Source organism: Erithacus rubecula (genome assembly GCF_903797595.1).
Source record: "Erithacus rubecula genome assembly, chromosome: 3".
NCBI lineage: Eukaryota > Metazoa > Chordata > Aves > Passeriformes > Muscicapidae > Erithacus > Erithacus rubecula.
This window is the reverse complement of record NC_136689.1, coordinates 78,269,951-78,289,910: the sequence shown is the minus strand read 5'-3', so window position 1 is coordinate 78,289,910 and position 19,960 is coordinate 78,269,951. Positions and strand designations below refer to the sequence as shown.

Sequence of the window (19,960 nt, the reverse complement as noted above, 5' to 3'; positions counted from 1 at the left end):
TCTGAGTAAACACTAATTGCAAAGTCATTACCAAGGTAATGAAATTCAAAAAACACACGAGGATTGTAAATGGGAATGCTTATTTTTGTTTTTGCATTATGTTGTTGGGAGGATATAAGGGTGATAAAGGGAGAGAGGAACAAGGATATAACATGAAGCAAAAAATATGATCAGAATTGCATGAGCCCTGTGCCTGACCACCACAATTTCACCATGACATCAAACTCAGTTTCTGCAGTGTTTCTGTCTGGGTTACTTCCACAGGAGGGACTGTTTATGTTTTTCCTTGATGTTGATGAAAGAATACTAGAAGAACCCTTCTTAATATTGCCAAGGGAATATCTGGAGGGTGTCACTTAACAACATCATTTCTTCCTAACTCCTCAGTATAGCCAAGAGTTTGATTCATGCATGGAAAACTCTGCCCACTACAGCTGAGCAAAATATTTTGTAGATAATAAAAGAAAATGTCTATATGCAAACCCAGGGTACTTCCTTGTGAACACATATGACCACCAATCATCATACCAAAATAAAGCCTGAAATTACTCAGGTAAAGTCATGATGAAGTCATGCTTGCAAACACAGAAAAATGGATAAACATTTTCATGAGTATCAAGGTCATAATGAAAAATGATTAAACAAATAAAAACCAAGAAAATTTCAATCCCTTAGTCTGACTTTTATTTCACAATCTTCTGTAAATATTGTCCAAAATAATTTAAAGCTATAAATTAAAATGTTCCTATTTTAGTTTATGACGACTTTCAAAATGAGATATTTTTCCCTTGACTGTTTTCTTCTCTCAAATTAAATTCATCACTCATCTTGAAGCCTAGCATTTCTTTCTGCTATTGTCAAACAAACATTTTGATCCAATCAATCATATCCCTTCTAGCTTCTTCAATATAAGGTTTATCCTCAGGTTTCATATCTTCTGGCTTCAGTTGTGCAAACCCATGAACTTGCCCAGGATAAACCTTAATTTTATATGGTACTTTACAATACTGTTTCAGCTTGTCCTCCAATAAGAAAATCTGTTAAAAGAAAAGCATTTTTTCCATTAAATGTGATTTTTTTTAAGTTTGCCAAATTTGCTGTTCCTTGTAGAAAAAATGCATCTTCGAGTGTAAGACTGAAGTTTTGTTTTGAAGTATAGATTATCTCTGATCTTGAGAGAACATGTTCCATAACCCTTAGTGACCATCAGTGCAAAACATTTTGATAGGCTTAGTAACAGAGTTTAAGAAAATATTTTTTTTTCTTCTAGTTTACTGAACAACAACTGCACAGTGTTTTGTTGATTAGCATGCATACCAAGTACTAATAATGTGTTTATGTACCCATATACATTTGCTGGCACAGTTTGTGCTTATTTCCCTTAAAAGTCAAAAAATAGAAGAATGAACACTTATTTTGCCCCACAAGCTTACTTCTGCCCATTGTGCAGAAGAGAGAGAGTATTGTCATTAATTTAATGGGGTTTTTGTTGTTTTGTTAGGTTTTTTTGTATGGAGCCCTTTTCTTCAGTACAGAAAATTATGTATTTGAGGGTTTGGGTTTGTTTGGTTTTTTTTAATGCAGAAATTATTACTTATACAATCTGCACAGAAAGAAAGCTTCAGGAGGAAATGGTGTGGTTCCAATGTGGTCAATACATGACAGAAAAAATGTATTTGCCAAAATTTTGCCCCAGGGAAAAAGACACATTCTCCATAAAAATAAGGATAGGGAGTGAAGGATTTGTTTTCCTCTGCAGAGGAGACATGTATAAGGTATAGATTAACATGCTGACTAATGCAGTTAGAAGCAAACACTGGATAACTTCTGCATTCCCAGAGCACACTGCCAGTTCTCCAGCCAGCCCCTACCCTAAAAAACAAGCTGTGCTAAAGGTGGCATGTCATCTTTGTCATTGAAGAAAAAGAATCTATGCACAGAAGAGGGCACCAGTTTCCTATCCATGTATTTATTCAGCCTCTCACATATGCTTACAGTAGGGGCCATATCAGAACCTAGATGGCAGGCAGGAGTCAAAACATTTGAGTCTACAAGTTGTTGTAGTCTCAGCTAAAATTCACGCCCACTCTTCTGAAACAGTTGATTTTGTCTTTTGGTAGCAAAAGCAGTTAGTTATAGGTCCTCATCATCAGAAAGTTCAGTTGCCTTTTTTTCTCCACTCAGTGTCCAAATTCAGTGGTTTAGCAACCAGATTTCTCACCCATAGAAGTAGCATACAAGTTTTTGGGATGCTTGGTTCATAGCAAGTTGGATATCTTTGCCCAATTTCACACTCTGCTTATCTAGCCACTCAGAGACTGATAACTGTCCTTTACTGCATTTCTTACTTCAAAAAAGAAGCTTGGAATAACCTAAACGAGATAGTGGGGAAGTTGAAATATAAACAGAACCATCAAACCTGTCAAATTTTTTTGTATGTGAGAATGTTTTCTAACAAGGATTTCTGCATAGGATTAATGAATAATGGGAAAAGAAGTATTTCCAGAACAACAGCTTACCTGATCCAAAGAAATAGTGTGGTCTTTCTCACCAAAAATGAAAAATGTTGGATTTAGTAAACTATATCTTTCATCAGAGTCTCTAATTATTCCTATAATGTTTTGAGAAACAGTCAGTTAGTGAGGTTACCATTCTTGTGAGATAAATGGCAAATTAAAAGAGAACATTTCTATTTAAGTTTACTCATTAGGTACGTTGCTTAGATCAGGACAGTGGCTATTTGGATGGAGAAAAACCATTTGGACAGCATATTTCCCAAAACAAGGAATGATTTTTTTGTTGTTGCTTACAGTATCCTTGATATTTTTATACCAATGTAGCCTGTTCCTGAAATAACCATAATTAAAATCCGCAACTCACCTTTGAGTATTTATAGAAATTGTTACAAAGCAAAAAGTACAATTACAAACTCTGCATAGCCATGTGAACCCAAGTAAGTTTTCAGGTGTTCTACACTACCATAGAGGGACACCCCAGCGGTTAATTGAGGATTTTTCAGCATCAAGTGATGTACTGCCATTCCACCCCAGGAAAACCCAACGATACCAATCTTCTTTGCACCGCATTGTTCCTTTAGATACTTCAAGACAACATCAGCTTCCCTAAGACATATAAAGAAAAGTAAACTAAGGAATCTATTGCAGAACCATTAGTTGACAATTTAAGAAGTAAATCAAAAGACATACATGGTATTTTTTCTGCATCTGCACCTTCAATCATTTAAAACAGAGATTACTTTAAAAAGCACATTTCAGGCTAGAGCAGTGGCTTCTATTATTAAATGAGAGTTAAGATCTCTGGTCCTAGTTTAAGGAAGTACAGGTGTAGACACTTAAATACTTACCTGAATTGTCACCTGCTCCTTTGTTTTCAAAATTAGTAAATTTTTATTTGAATCACTTTGTCTAGGACAGGACAACTAAAGACAAGACATATCTGCAAGTAGAACAACATCTTGCATTATGGACTGTAGGAAGAGATAAGCTTCACTGTACTATCTCTACAGAGTTCACCTATTTAAACAAAGATTTTTCCTGTCATTCCTTTTACATGAATTACTATAAAAATACCCTACCAAGCCCACATGCAAGAATGGTATGCTAAAGTAGTAATTACTCAAATTACATTTTCAGTAACTACAATGTGTAAAAAAATAACTTTTGCATGAAATGCAATGAAAAAACTAATGAAAAATATTTTTATTGTAGGTGAGAACAAGTAATTTTTTTTAAAAACTGCTGACTTCTGAGTTCTCAATAATTTTATCTTCTTCATTACTTATAGAGTTTTACATTAATTTTAAATGCAGAATTCATAAACTATTACCTATATTTTCAAGCATTAGGTAGAGTCGTACAGTCATATGACCAAAAATAACTCAGTATGAGACTGACATGAAGAGGACATTGTGTCCTAGGCCTATGGCCATGCTGTCTCAGGTCTGGTTTGTTTGAAAGAACACTAAGAAAGTCATGGGTTCCATGGTCTCTGAAAGAGCAATGGATCTGAACTGAATGTTCACCTACAAGTGATCCCTCAGAAGACAGCAAAGGCATGTCCTGATATCCTAATGTTTTAAGACATTGCCCACATATCTACTCCTCTTTGGAGCAGGATTTTTTTATTGTTGTGAGTCATTTCTCTTTTAAAAAAAATTGGTTACATCTTCTGGAATTATATGGCCAAAACTTCGCTGAGAGACATTGAAGATAGACTGTGGTTGCTGAGTCTGGCCAGGGTCAGAATACTTGTGGCTTGCAGGATGGTAGGTGAGTAATAAGGTGTCATTGCCTCACTATGATCTGAGGTTTTGAGCTGTGGTGAGAGATGCTGAAGAAACAGCAATGCCTCCCATAATTCAGGGAAGCCTCATTACAGGCACTGTTAGGTTATACAGATAATGATCCCTCTATTTTAAAAAAAATAGTACAGTTGATCAGATGTATCTTAGGTTTTGATTAGTCTAGCAAATTTTTATGTAGTGCTGCTCAGGAGAATCTCACAGTCTGGAAGGCAGAAAGCAAGATGGGCATGTGACAACTAGCAGATAACATCTGCAGTTGTTGAAGAATTTTCCTCTTTATCTGGAGGAACTGGGTGCAGAATCAGCACTTGTGGGTGAGAGTGCTGGGTTTTTGTAGCCTGTAAAACACTGTGACTCTGTGTGGCCAGTATAACATAGTCAGAAAAGGGCTCAGGAAAACCAGATGGGCACAATAAGCAGAGTGATGGCCAGAGCAGATGATGCTTTTCAAATCCCAAGACAGGGATTTCTGTGATGCACAGGACCACAGAAGAATCACCCAGAATAAGAAACTGTGGCTGTGCAACCAGATTGCCCTGCTGTGAGGTGCCACTTCTAACATCTCATATAAATTCTCCTTGTTCGCTGGATGCTTTTTAAAGTTCAAGTACAAATATGTATCTTACTTGTCTACTTTCATGGGATCATGATTTTTCAGCCAGTCAGGAAAGTCAGGCCAGTGATCAGTAGATTTCCAGGGTTCTGTCCCCTTGAAGAAGTCTGGGCAGATGGTTCTGTGTGAGATATGGAATTCAGTCAATTTTCATTGAATCTGTGGAAGTCTAAATGTCTCCTAATATCTTCTAGTCCAGAATACACATCTACATGATCACTGTCTGAATCATGTTTTACTCATCCTATTCTGCTAATCAGCTAGCTAAAAAATATGTCTTTGTATGGGAAAAAAAATACACAAATAAATGTCCAGGGTTTCCTTAGAAACACTTGATACAAAAATAAAGGGATTAAACAAACCTCCTGATTCTATATAAATACAAAAATAAATGGATTAAACAAACCTCCTGGTTCTATATAAATACATATATACCTCTGCTGTTACAAGCTAAAGCAAATGTTCAAAAGGTTTGGTTCTGAAAAGCTTATACAACTTAAAATAGATACCATTGTTTCTCTGTGGATCACCACTGCTGCTTCATAAGCACAAACACAGGCACTTCAAGATTCCTTGTGCCTTTGTGCTTACATAGCCATTTTTCCTGGATCAGTTTTAGTAGCTTTGGTGGCTCCATGGAAATATTTTGTTTTTTTTTTTTTTATTTGCTCAGACTGAAATGGTATGGTTGTCTTATGTGTATTGGAAACATCATATGCCATTCTAGCTTTGGCTTGGTGATCTATCAGTGCATTTATAGGGGAAGATAGGAAAGAAAGTTGCTTACATATATCCATGACCTGCTATCAAATCCACTATGTATCTATTATCTGGGAACCTCCATCCAAATACATCATGAACCACAATCACAGCTTTGTCCGTGGAAAAAGATGGTCTACAAACATATGCCTTAAGGTATTCAATTTGTACTTCATGTCCAAGGCACCCATAGTGAGACCTTTCTCCAGTATCATACAGGAAAGGATCAGCCATTTGAAAACCTAAAAAAAAAAAAAATAAAAAATAATAATAAAAAAAAAGATAGAATGTAAAAATAATTTGCAATAATTTGTTAACAGAAATTATTTAGGGCAAAAAGGCAAACACAGTCTTCTGAAAGTAGTTCAGTAACTTCCGTGAATAACATTAACATCCTTGTATGAAAAGAGAAAGTAGAAAAAAGCAAAAGGAATATTCCAGTGCAGAATGCCTTTTCTCCTATTATGCTATTAAGCTGAGAATAAAGAGAAATACCAAATTCAAAATTTTCAAATGCCCTTGACAGGGATTGCAAGAAAACAAGCTTATGTGCAAGCTTCATTCAGAATATTTTAGAGTATATGGTTTTATCCCTTCTCCAAAAGTAGCAATTAGAGACAATGAGCCAGTAGATGTGCTAGACAGATTAAAGACAAAAGTTGTTCTGACTCTCTGTGTCAGGAGCTTGGAATGGACTCTGTGCAAAAAGCAGATTGTGATCCTGTAATTAAAAGTGGTGTTACAATGCATCTATACAAGGAATCTAATTAAATCTGCAGGGGCAGTGATACTAGTAGCATTTCCTAGTCATGTACTGACATTGAAACTGTCCTTGGGCGTGCAGTACACAGGCACATTCACTGTGACTGTCTCCACTTCATCATTTCTACACCAACCTATTATTTTAGTTTGCACTGTAACCTGTACTTCATAAAACCATCTAATCTTTGTGGAAGATCAGGAAATTCCCATAAAAACACATGCCTTCCATTAACTAGAGCAGGTGAGGGCTACATTTCACAGAGTAATGGGAAATTTTGCCTAGCCAATACAGACACATTTGGAACCACAGTACGGGCAGTCTGAAGAACAGAGTTGATGCCACAGAGACACACCACTTGCTTATGCCCTATACAACACTCCCCAGTTTGCATGATTCACTTTGGCTCAATAAAAGAATCTATATTTTATATGCATTTAAATTTTATACCCAAGACAATCAGCCTCCCCAGTGCACAGAGCAGAGACACTGTTCTTCCCTATCCCCTCCCAACCCTGGGGCTGCTGCCACCAGATCTGGCAGGGTCAGCACTGAGTTTGAGCAAATACATTTGAATACAGCCATAACCCTGGCTGATACTGGTGTAGACATATAGGAACTGGGCAGACATGTCTTTACTGCTCTAATCAAGCTCATTCAGATAAATCCATGAGATGGATGATCTCTCATTATCAGTAATCCCCTTTGCTGATAACTGAGAATTGATTACATGTGTTAATCATGTTTACATCCCACCTTTCTCAACATCTGTCAGAATTGGTTCTAGGAAGCATGAAGTAGCCTGATCTTCAGGATGAAGACCTCAATGTTTTTGGCACTATATGAAAGTGGAAGGTGTGACCCACACAGGAGATTATTTTCTAGTTTAAGCCACACACAATGCTTTAAATGCCTGAAAATGCTTGAGAGAGGTCTGTTCATACAAAAGTGCTTCCTACCTCTCTTTTTTATAGCCTAAGATGAATGAGCTTGTTGAAGTACAGGAGGCTGCCTGGAGAAACCACAGGCACTCCCAAAGATAGCTTTGGAGATGGCAGCCACAGTCTTACCCCACTGTGGTATTTTGCCCAGAAGGGCACAACCTATGGTGTCCCCTTCAAGGAAGTGTTGTTTAGGAGGCACTAAGCTGTGCAATAGTTGTGAACCACCTACGCCCTATCTATTGGTTGCTTCCCAGAAACCATTTCTTTGGCCTGTGCTGACTGAGGCCCAGCCAGCTGGCTGCTTTCCAGGCACCAGGCACTGGAGAACGTTAGTAAATAGTCAACCACACCTGAGCTGCTTAGAAGTTTGATGGGAGCCTGTTCAGTCAGAAGCTTCATTTGCTCCTGCCTGCTTTGTCCCACGCAATGTGGTGTGGCAAAGCAGCACGCCAGGATATTTCCTACTTTTCCAGTCTCACCTCATTCCCTCTTCCCACCAATTTCAGCCTTTACACTTTTCCTTTTCCTGCTTTCCCCATGGCACATTTCCAAGCAGGCAACATCTTGCCCTTATGTCCTGTTCCTCATCACTGTGCTGCAGCACAGAGGAGATGCAGGACTTGGTGGGATCAGGGGGGAAAGTTACTTCTACTAATGAGGAAAACCACAGATATTGATGAATCTTGTGTCATCCTACTGCTCCTTGAGAGAAAGCCTTCTTAGAGCTTCTCCTTCTCTCCAGTGGTCCTACTCTCCTTTGGGTGTCTTGATATCATTCAGCTTTCATGCAAGTAACATAAAAACTGAGGAGAGTTATTTACACAGCTCAAAGATGGGGTCCACCAAAGGTGGTAGGAGAGACCCGAACTACTGCATTTTTAGGAGCAACAAATCACATAGTTATATTCTGCTGAGTCTTAGTTTTCATCAGGAAAAAATAAATCTGTACTTGGAAAGTGAGGTTAAAAATATCTTTTAAAACAATCAGATTAAACAGAGGCAAAGATCCTGGTGAGGACAATCTCCACTTCTCAGAAAATGAGTATGAGCACGTGATCTCAAAGTGCTGTGCTGTTTGGCAGGACCTTGGAATGCTGATGCCAAGATGTGACATCTCTGCCCTTTTCCCGGGTCGAGCAATAACACTTTAAGCTACAGCAGCATTTCATTTCAATGCTAAGGGCTCAGTGGACCAAACAAGGATAAGAATGGAAATTCATTACCATAAAGATGAAAAAAATTATTATGGTCTTTAATGTGAACTTGTTACTTGATGAACATAAACTATCAGTGTCCTCAGAATTATTGCTGTTCCACAGCTTGTAGAAAAGGCTCAAAATGAAATTTAATCTTTCCCAAAGTTGACAGTCTTTATCATCACCTTATCTGCCCCTTGATAATTGTCTTTGTGCAATTTTTTACTGAAACCAAATTATAGCCTCTCTTTAAAGGATTTGGTTTAGCTGATTTTTTCATGCCTTTTCAAAGAGCTATATCTACTTGCTTAGCAATTTCAGATTTTCCCTTCCAGCACAGGTAAAAGTAGTTATCCTTTTCTGCTGTCAACTCAGTCTGCATGGACCAGTTTGCCCTCACATACCTGGAGTGCAGGATCCTGTTTCAGCCCAGCTCACTTCTTCTGCTCAGTGAGGCACCAGCTAGATTTCTCTAAACTGAAAAAGAAGAAAAACAGTTCTTGCTGACAGTTTCACTCCTGGTGCTGCCCATCCAGTTTTCAGGTGCTCTTCAGCTCTTGTGCAGATTTTGGGAAATGAGGAGGAGAGGCTTCACTCAAGTGTCATCCCGAACGGAAGGGGTGGGGACAGATCATGCAGAGAGGCAGTCTGCAGCAGGATCCACATCTGCTGCTTTACTCCACCTTTCATTTACTTATTATCTAAGGAGTTTAGAAGGAAAGATGCACCCAAACACTGTACTACACTATGGTGTGTGTGATGCAGACATTTAAGATGCTGCAGAGGCTTTAGACTTCAGTATTTGTAACTGAGACATTTAGCATCAGTGGTGTCTTTGCTGATGCATTTTCTTGAAGAATACTCATATACGTTCTTAATATAATAAATGCCATTAATAAAATTTGAGGCAAATTGAGATGAATCTGTTCTGGCAAACTCGAAGCTTAAAAATCTTAGCAAGTCTCCCCTAGTACACACATTAAACATATTGCAACCACACCCATAAGTATTCTCAACAAGTTGAAAAGTGTTCCAGGTTATTTGTGATTAGACTTGCATTCGACAAGCAAGAAAAACTTGAGTCTGTGGTGGCTCATTGAAATTTTCCATTCCTATTTCCACAATGGCACTGTATGCAAGGAATATTAACTTAGCCCTCAGTCAGACATAAACTCATTTTCTCTGTGTGTACACATGGTCTGGGTGTGTGTGCATGTTGGAGGGTGGGGGGGGGTATGCAAATGAGAGAGACAAAAGAGCTCAAGAAAATTATGTAATTTCATACAAAGATCAGTAAATAAATTTTTATTCTTGATGTATATGACAAACAAGTTCCCCAGTCACCCAGCAGATGCTCAGGAGTACTCTGTGAGGTAGGGACCATAATCTGAAGCCTATGTTAAACAGGTGATAGATGGACTCAGTTCACCAAACTTCAGACATTTACAATGATGAGGCCTTCATGTCAGCAAGGTGTCCACACTCCCACAGTGTAATCAATATTTGGAGTATGATTCACACTCCATAGATGTCTTTTTTTTGAATGAAAATAGGTAGTCCCCTAGATGACCCAACTAGTGCAATAACATTGCTGTGCTGAGTGCATAATAACCCAGGTACAATGAGTCCTCTGTGCTGTGGGAGCTGCACACTACTCAAAATTAAGGTTTGTCATGACCAGAAAGAGGATGTTTGTCCTGTTACACCCGTCAGTAGATTTGCACATCAGGATTGTACAAGAAACCATTAAAAAGATTGCTTGTGTTGCAAGGGAGGGGGTGTGGAGACTTGACTGAAAAGATCCGGTTTGTACTTTGATATTAATGGCATCTTGCTTGACCTTGTGTAACTCCACCCAGGTGGGTATCTTGTACTCAGATCCACAAGACTGAAGTATTGTCCTCCTACCTTGCCCCTATGGAATGTGGATTCATCCACGCTGCAGTCTCCTGGACAGACTGGGGCAGCAGAAGCATATATCTGATCCCACATTCATCTCATGATTGTAAACCCTGTCTTGGTCCCCAGACTTGGGGGTGGTTAGGGTAAAAGGAGAGCAAAGGAGTCACTCTGCTCTAATGCAAGCCTTTGCTCACACATGGTGTTTATGTCTGACCTGCAAACCCTCTATCATTCAGATGTCCCATACTTGATGAGATTGTCTTGTTCCCTGTAAGATACAATCACCTCTGTAATGGGCTCAGGATTATGGAGATCGTTGCATCCATGAACTTGCTACAGTCTCAAGGAAATTATGCATTTAATTTTTTATGCCTGCTGCGAACATTTTTATTTTTAGGGTTAAAAAAAAAAATAAAGAGGAAGAAGAAGACAAATAAGAGTTGGAATGAACACAACAGATTTACTTGTTCAAACACACAGTGGTGGAATTTCTCATTCACCTGAGACACACACCTGGTTTTCAGCTGGTTTGACTTCTTTTGCTCCTTAAGGCTTGTGCCAATACTTCTCCAACTGCTTCTCCTGGTTTTATAGAAATGGGCATAGAGTAAAGCCCAAAAGATAATCATCACAGCTGTTGGCTGCAATTTTAGTTGTATGTCAATAAAAGAAACAAGATCCTAGGGCATGCAAGCCTGCTGCCCTGAGGCAAAATAGAAAGGTATTCTCTCCCAGATGACTACTGATATCTAAAAACCCAGAAAGGCAGGTACTCTGGTGGCATCTAGTGCAGAAGTGAAACACTCAGATGGAGAAACCAATGAGCAGGCTTAAACATGCCCAATCTACAGTCAGCCCATACAATATTTGGAGTACTGTTGGCAACAACAGACTTGCCAGAAAGTTGAAATCATAAATGTTGTATTTATGTTGTGAAAAAACCTGTTCAAAGCATCTCTGTTGAGTGACAGGATTGCAGCCTAGAAGCTGCAGACGAGGCAAGAGGGACAGCAGGGCTCCCCTCTCCTCTCATACAGTTCCAGCCAGCAATATCAGCCTTGTTCAGGGGTTTCCTTTGCCAAGGTATCTGGTGAGGAACTGGTGGGGAGGCTCCTGGGGAGGACCACAGCAGAGGCACAGTGGGATGGAGTCAAAATGCAGCTCTGTTGAGCCAATTGTAATGCCACTGGGGAATCTGTACCCAACATCTCCCTTCATAGCAAGAGGAATTCTTTGGGGTTTGGGTCCCTTAGAGAGGTGAACATAGCTATTCCTTCTTAAAAAGCTTCACTGAAAAGATAGCCTTACCAGTGAACTTGAAATTTGGAGCTTGGTTTGATGCTTTATTTTTTTTCTTTCCCTCCATCCAGTAAAATGGTTCATATCTAAAGTTATCTACTGGGTCATCACTTGGGAGGAAAAAAATATATTTTGACAAATCTGATTTAATACTACAGGTTTCTGTCTTGCGTGTCCAGTCAGTGTTTGAATAAAGGAAATCAGGCCAGCTCTTCTCATTGCAAATCAAGGCTTGGCAGAAGATTTACATATACAAATATTTTCTTTATAATCAGTGAGAACTACTCTTAAACTTACAATTTTGTTCTTTACTATTTACCTACATGGTACTCTGGAGTCAGCAGCTGCTTTTGCCTGGAGCATTACAAAAATTCTCCATTAAATCCTCTGATTTGGTTAGCAGTGAGCTATATCCCCACTCTTTCCCATGCTTTCCCATGTGTCTAAGAAGAAAGGCTCTGAAGTCTGTCCTCTGTGGGAGTGAGTGACCGTATCTGCTCCATCTGGTGCATGCTTGGCAGGCATGACCATGTTCCCTGCTCTGATCAGAGCACCCGCTGCTCCTCACAGGGCACCAGGACCAGGGTGATTGCTGCTTCTTCGCCATAAATCTTCGCATCTCTCACCATGCTTCCACTCCCTTGTGATTTTATTTGCTGCTAAAACATAATAGGCTCAATCTGTCATCATCTCTCCCTTTGGCCACCTCCCCACTGCATCCACCCCTTCTTCCTCCTGTTCCACTCTGTTCCTTTTATGTAAGTTATTTGAAGACACTGGTTTCAATTGGTTTCTGGTTATCCCTTTTAATGTTCCAGGGTTTTTCTGGGGTAGGCTAGGGTCAGCTGTCAGAGCATACAAAAAATCAATATTATAATACCCAAAATCAATATTATAACTTTCACCATAGGGGCAGAAGGATGATCTGCAAATTATAGTTTTCCATAGCTATGTTGTGCTTGTCTTGGATTAATTTTTACTTAAAAATAAATTGTGAATGTTTATTCTCAAATTTTCTACTTTTCCTGAAAGAGTTTGTGGGATTTCAGAGGGTGTGCTTTGTGAACTTTATAGAAAATGGGTGGAGTACTTTAATTATGCCAAGCAATAACAGGAAATCTATTCTAATGTTGTGGGTGACATGCAAAGAGGGGTATTAAAATTACTTACCACTGTCCAGGTGTTTCTAGGTTATTCAGTAGCTCTTCTTTATTAACTTTAATTAAGGAGTTAAGTTCCTTAATTTTATTAAGAAACACTTTCAATGGAATTTCAGTACAAGGCAAATTATTCCAAATAATAATGAATTTTAATAGCAGTATATAGGGGAAATACTACACTCTGGAACAATGGCTCAAAATCAGGTACCCCGTATCAAAGGTGATATCTGTTTTTCACTGAACACTACAAATGCATATATGAGCAAGGCAATACAGTTAAGAGTACATGGGCAATTGCATGGACTAAGGGCTGATTTCCTTCTCTAAAAAACTAAACATATATTATGTGCATGATTTAAGAATATGTAATGTCTTTTTCTTACCAAATATTTTGTCTTCTCCTCTAAAACAACATAAATTTGAAATTCATTAATTACTAAAAATCACTTCTTTTTTTTTTCTGTTATCCACCACTCGGAGTATTACTTTCAATTATGAATTAATTCCTTGTTTTTAGTCATTGGAACTGAATTTTGTAGGAAGAATTTTTCCCATAGAATGTTGATTTTAAATAGTATATATTTAATCAGTTTTATTCCAGGGCATGTATCCTTTTACCTTTTTTTTCCCTGTTCCTTTTTTTGGTATATGTTGTCTCATACAAAACTCATCTAATGCTCATTTTGTTTCAGGAACTTTCTGGGATTACTCAGATGGAAGGGAGTGACTTTCTTCCTTGTAATCGAGGCCATATTTGCATGGAGATGTGAATACTATTTCAGTCTTCAGTATAAATAAGCTGTCCTGGACAAAATGCTGCATGTTGTGCCCACAGAATTTACCTTAATTCTCAGGAGAGGAAACTTTCATGTGCAGAAATCTGGTTTTTCCCCTGTAAACTCCTAGTGTGTACTTGAACAGTTTCATTTGGCTAAGATTTTCCAAGACATCCTTTCCAAAGCCAAGAGGACCCCGAAATTTCCACCTACATATGATCCCCCACAGGTTATACATCTTTCAGATGACCTTTTAGACCTTTTTTTTCCTAACTGGAGAAAGGGAAACAATCAGGAACACTGATATATCAGCAATCAGTGACAGCTACTATCACTAAATATTGAACAAATCTGGCAAAAGTAACTACACTAATCAGTGTTTTAAACTCCAAAACTTTAAACAGAGTGAAACAGAAAAAGACTTTTACCCATGTTTGCTTGACTTTAAAAGTCCTGTTTTGCAAATATGTCTTTGCATTAGTAATCTTGGAATGTATCCAGACAACTTTGGACTGCATCCCACAAAGTAATACAGACGCCCAAGTGAAACATCAAAGCAACAAGATTAAGGAAAGTATATATAAGAGCTTCTAATTATATAACAAGATAATTACCATACATAATTCAGAGCAATCGAGAGGCTTTATTAAATATGTTTGCAGAAAGCACCTGTCTCACCCTTTTTCTAAAATGAGATAATGAACTTTGCCCTAGCAGGAAAAAAAAATTACATTTTGGTGTAATCTTGCAAATGGTTGAGACTGTGCTGGAACTATTCTAAGTTTGTGCCAACTGAACAAAATGAGTTTCTAAGACTCCCTGAGCTGCTGTAAACACGTGATGGAGCATCTCAGAAGACAAAAGGAGTCCAGGCAGGAAGGGGGCCAGCCCTCCAAGTGAATCCTGACCTGCACTGCCCAGGAAGGCACACAGGCAATGTGCTTCTCATGTGGAAGGGAGCACTTGGGTCAACCAGACTGCAGATACTGCCCACCCTACCTGCTTTGGTGTTTGTGGCATCAAACATCATGGTGTGGAAGAGGTTCTCTCACCCAGACAGTTCAAACATTTGCTAGTGCTGTGTGTGACAAAGTGGGTGTGCCAGGAGTGAACTCCTAGGCTTGCTCCTCCACAGCTTGGTTGTGAACCAGAGAGTTTCAAATTGGATGCTAGAACAAGTAGAAAACATCAGCTTAAGCAGGAAATTCAAGGCCTGGTCTGATTAGCTCTGAAGGGCTGATATTAGCACTTCCAGACTTCACAATTTCCAGCCTGCCGCATCCTTCTGGTCTGAAATTGGATCTCAGATTCCTGATAGACCCACAACAAGATCACAGAGAGCTAAGGTGTTGTAGGCCATGAGACAAAAAGTTCAGGCACACCTTATTCAGTCCTTTACAAGGTTCATCTCTAAGGTGCTTTGATTTTCCCTTTGTTCTAGAAGCTGCAGAGATGATAGCCTGGCTTTACTTGACACAGCAGGTACCATAAGGCACATTCCTTCCAAAGACCTGGCTTGAGCTGCAGCTCAGACCTCAGGACAAGCTCAGGTGTTCATTACAGCCTGTTCTCCTGGTTCAGGGGGTAAAACCAATCCAAACCCTAAGCCTCAAGCTGAAATCAAATCCCCAGTCACCTGCCTCTTCAAAGAGACCAAGAGGCTTCATACAACCTATTAAATTCCTCAGAAATCCTGGCTTGTTTGTAGGTTTGCCTGGGGAGGTGAGATCCATTTTTTTGAGTGAAATCACCACTTGCTTCTATCAAGCTAGACCCCAGTGAGTTTCTTTTCCTTGTGTGTCAACCTTTTCGTAAGTCCAGATACAAAACAAAGAACATGTTCTCCAGGGTGTGGACCACCTTCTGGCTTGTTATCTGGATAGAGAGGGAAGGAAAAAAGGGAAATTAGTCATCTTCTCTGCAGAAGGAATTCACAGTGTGACTCTACTATCACATGCTCTTTCTCGTGAGTGATAGACTGACATTCATGGGAAGCATTTGTCTGGATGTCCATACAAAAGATAAAACTCAGATATAAAGCAGGTGGGAATAATGTTGTGAGAGGAAGTCTTGGACAGGCTGGTTCTGAAAGAAGGACTCAGGACTCAGTACCTAGGACATATGCCCTCAGTGAAGACCTGAAGATTAAACATAAATATTCTGGATCAGAGGTCTGTGCTCAAGCTACTGCTGCACCATGCCCATCTGTGCAGAAACTGCTATATCCATATGGCAGTTTCTTCACTTCTGTCTTCTCTGGAAAACTCTGCCTTGGTACAGCCACTTCTGTTTTTATGTGAGCCACAACCTGATCCCTCTCATTCCAATCAGATACCAGTGTTTACTATCAGCTATTCCAACATTCTCTCTCTGGTTTTAAGCAGAAATTGCTACCTGCTGAAGATGTCTTCCCCAGAAATTTCTTTGAAAGTGTCACCAAAACAGAATTTAGAATATGTGGATTTTTCTGATGATGCATGTTTATCCTAAAATAATAACATCAAGGTCACTTCAACTCCTCAAGGGTTAAACCCCATGATTTAGCTGAGCACAACCATTGCTACATGTTATTCAACAATCGTGATAAGTTCTTTCCTGTGAGAAAAGACATATATGCCAATATTTTCAAACTTAAACCTCTGAGAGCTAGATTAATTTCCAAGGACAATTACATATGGGAATTGAGAACAAGCAGTAAGCATGGCCTGACTCAGAAGAACAGCAATGAAACTACTCACTCATCAATGAACTAGTGAATTATGTAAACAGAAAATCAGAAATAAAACAACAGGCTTCTTCTTGGCATGGTAATTAAAGCTCTTGGTTACCATGCAATATGCTGTTATAATGAAGGTTTGTTAAAAGGCCTATTATTGTTTCCTGCTTTGATGGGTTAAAAAGATTTTGTGAAGTCTGGGGAACAGCTGGCTTCCCTAAATGCAACCTCTATCTTGCATGTTTCACCTGGGTACACTTCAAAGGAATTTTTGCTGTGTTTGTGTTCATCTTTCAGGCAGCTGAACTACTGGCACTTGTGTTGATTACTCCTGGAAACCTCCCAGAGAATCTGCAAACTTCTTTAAAAGGTTGCTAGGAATTCTTCTTATTCCATAGGTATGGTATCTTTCCAAGGAATTCTTCTTTCAATGCCCTCCCAACAGCAGCTGAAAATCAACAACTATAACCTCCTCATCACACTTGTAACTTTCTTTACTATTATACTGACTCTCCATTAAATGGTTCTCTGTTTATCTTAAATGGAAATTTTATGAAGAATAAAATACATGTTTCTGATTTTTATTATGAAAACAAGAAATATATGGGGTTTTCCAGCTTGTTATCTCCAAATTTAAAAAAAACACAAACATGACTGAGATGCTGAAGAAGAAGCCATGTTCAAGCCAAGCTCAGAAGAGCCAAGCCAGTACAGGTCTCAGTCCTACAACAACAGAGCACTTGCCCAAAGTCCCAGTGATTTTATTCCCTGGATTCCACGGGGAGCTTCGATTTGTTCATGAGCATAGCACTAAATATTTGTGGCAAATTTCTAACTACAATGGATCCATTGTGAGTGAGAATTTATAACTTTCAGCTTTCAACTTTCATTAAAATATGGTCATATTAAATAAGTGAAAATGAGTCGGCAAATAATCTTAATAAATATCTGTGATTATATATGATACTAAAGCATAGGACATTAGTGCTCTGCATGTTATAAAAATGGGTTTTCAAAAACAAAAAGAGATCATTAATGTCTTCCTTCTCATGTGTCTTCAAGAGACAATTTGAATTCACACCTTGTTTTGGTTGTGATAGCTACTCTGGAATTGATTCCACATCCAAAATCTACAAGCCAATCTGAAGCATTCTGCAGGTCTAAGACTATTTCAGATATAATCATTAAAGATGTGTTGACATAGCTAAATCAGAGTATTTAAAATAAGTACACAATTTCAACACCAAAAAAGCTGTGAGAAAATCTGTAGTAGAAAATCAAGCACAAGCACTTCTTGATGTACAGATTCCCAACTCACCTACATTCACAGATCCTTATTGCTCAGATTAATTGGAGAGCTCTGGGTCACCTCTCTTGGCCTCTTGGACTTTCTCCTGTTATTGAAGGTGAGAAAACATTGATTCACACAGGCACACTGCCCCGTAGGGCTGGGCTGACATGCTGCTGGACCAGCTCCCATCCTTTATGTCCAGGCTCACCCAACAGGCTCCTTGCAAGAGACCATTTGGTGTGTCAGTGCTGAAGCACTCCTGTACCCCTTCCTGCCCCCTGTCTCCTTCCTGCTGGAGAGCTAAAGCATATCTCCTTCCTCTTGGCTTCAGACTGCTTGATACTGCAGACAGGACATTTCAGCAGTTAGCATTTTGCATAGAATTTCCCAGATTTAGACCAAAAATTCACTAAATGTCATTGGGGTGACAGTTACCCCTACCTGTGTCCTCATCAATAAGGCCAGGTTAGAAATTTCTGATGTGTTCCTCTCCACATGCCCCTGAACAGAGGGATAAGGGCCAGTCCTTGGTATAGGAGCTGGCACTGGTCACCACTGGGGCTCAAGGAGTGCAGCACTTTCTGCAGCTGAATGGAGGCAGAGTTCATCAGCCACTGTCACATCACCCCTATGCTCCCACGGAAAACCCCAAGTCCCCACATCTTTCTCCCAAACCACCTCAGCACAGTGACAGTGACAGCAGTGACAGCAGTGACAGACCCAGCTCAAGGGACTCTGGCAGTCATGGGATGTGATCTGGGAACTGTTCTGGTGATGATACTGGAATATGTGGCAGCCTGAGACAAGACAGCAGATTGGCAGCTCCCAGGGACTCAGTCATTCAGCTGCCACCAGTGCCAGTAGCAAGGTGCAGGGCAGCTGTGCAGGATGCTCCTGCAGGTGTTGACAGCTTTAGACACGTGGAAATGCCCTAGTACCCCACAAATAAAAGTCTTCCTTCATCAGGTGGCTACATTCAAGGCAATAAGTTTCCCAAAACCAGTAGGTGCTTGTTTCATGGCCCATCAAACTGGCAGGTGACCCCAGCCTGGGTGCAAGCCTCCACAATCCCTGCCTGACTGGGCACTGCAGGGCCCAGAGATGCTCCATCTCCTCAGCACCTTCTCGGGGTTCCCAAATTCCTCCTGGCCTGGAGTAGAGGTGCCCTCTGGTGGCACCCTTGGAGCTCTGTCACCTCTCTGGGTCAGTCTGTGCTCCGGCTCCTGATGCCCAGGTTGCCATGAGATTATCTCAATGCACATTGCATAATCCTGCTGTAGGCTGAGAAGAGGCTGACTGACCTGTAGTTCCCTGAATTCTCTTGTTTGGCCTTGAAGATTATTGTGACACTTCCCTATTTCCAAGGATCTCTCCCTATTACCATATTTTTACTCTGCAGAATCCTGGAATGGTTTGGGTTAGAAGGGACTTAAAGGATCATCTAGTTCCAACTCAATGGGCAGGAACAGCTTTCACTGGACCAGGTTGCTCAGACCCCCATCCTGCCTAGTCTTATATAGCACTTCCAGGGATGGAACATTCACAACTCTGGGCAAATTCTTCTAATCTTTCTCTTAGCACCACTCATACTCTTTCTCATCTTGCCCTGCTCATCTTGGCCATGCTATTCACCATGATCCTTTCCACCATACATCTCTCTAGATCCTGGCTGATCTTCCTGTGCTCTTGCAAGGTATTATCTCTGTCCACCAAAGAAAATGCATTTGCCCAGGTTTGATTTACCCTCATTGGGAGTGAGTTTGAAGGAGAAAAGTTGTCTATGAGCCTTTGTTTTCATTGAAGCTACTGTGAGGTTGAGGCCTTCCTAAAAACTCTCTGTTCTTTACTGTATAAAATTCCCCCTTGCCTTTCCATAGGATCAGGATCAAAAACTTGGCTCAACAGGACCAGGAGTGTAGGGAAAGCAGAGATAAATCAATCCTCTCAAGAATCCATAAATAATTTGAAGATCCCTGATTTCTTTCCTGCAGAAGATCAGTTAAAAAAAGAGGAAAAAGGAGTACAAGCAAACTTGGAGATCCAGACAAAAATGAAAGAGGAGAACCCAGTTTGTCACCCTGAATATGTAAGACCTGACTGGAAATTTTGTTACAAGTTATTGACAGCAGTTTCTGTTCTCAGGGTTCATGTGATAATGAATCAGAAAAGACTTTTCCATCTTAAACAGTGATAAGTGACTTTTAAAGTAGGAATTTTCCC

At 39.7% G+C, this 19,960-nt stretch overlaps 1 protein-coding gene across 1 annotated transcript; it reads right to left on the bottom strand.

The window, feature by feature from the left end:
• Positions 1-680: 680 nt before the first annotated feature.
• On the bottom strand, positions 681-9,146 carry LOC306799077 (carboxymethylenebutenolidase homolog). The gene is made up of 6 exons (XM_079299614.1): positions 9,001-9,146; positions 5,725-5,938; positions 4,951-5,058; positions 2,980-3,122; positions 2,520-2,611; positions 681-1,037 (listed from the first exon to the last, which is right to left on the bottom strand). The coding sequence occupies exons 2-6, from the start codon at positions 5,928-5,930 to the stop codon at positions 858-860; spliced, it is 729 nt and encodes a 242-aa protein (XP_079155740.1). The 5' UTR covers positions 5,931-5,938; positions 9,001-9,146; the 3' UTR covers positions 681-857.
• Positions 9,147-19,960: the final 10,814 nt, after the last annotated feature.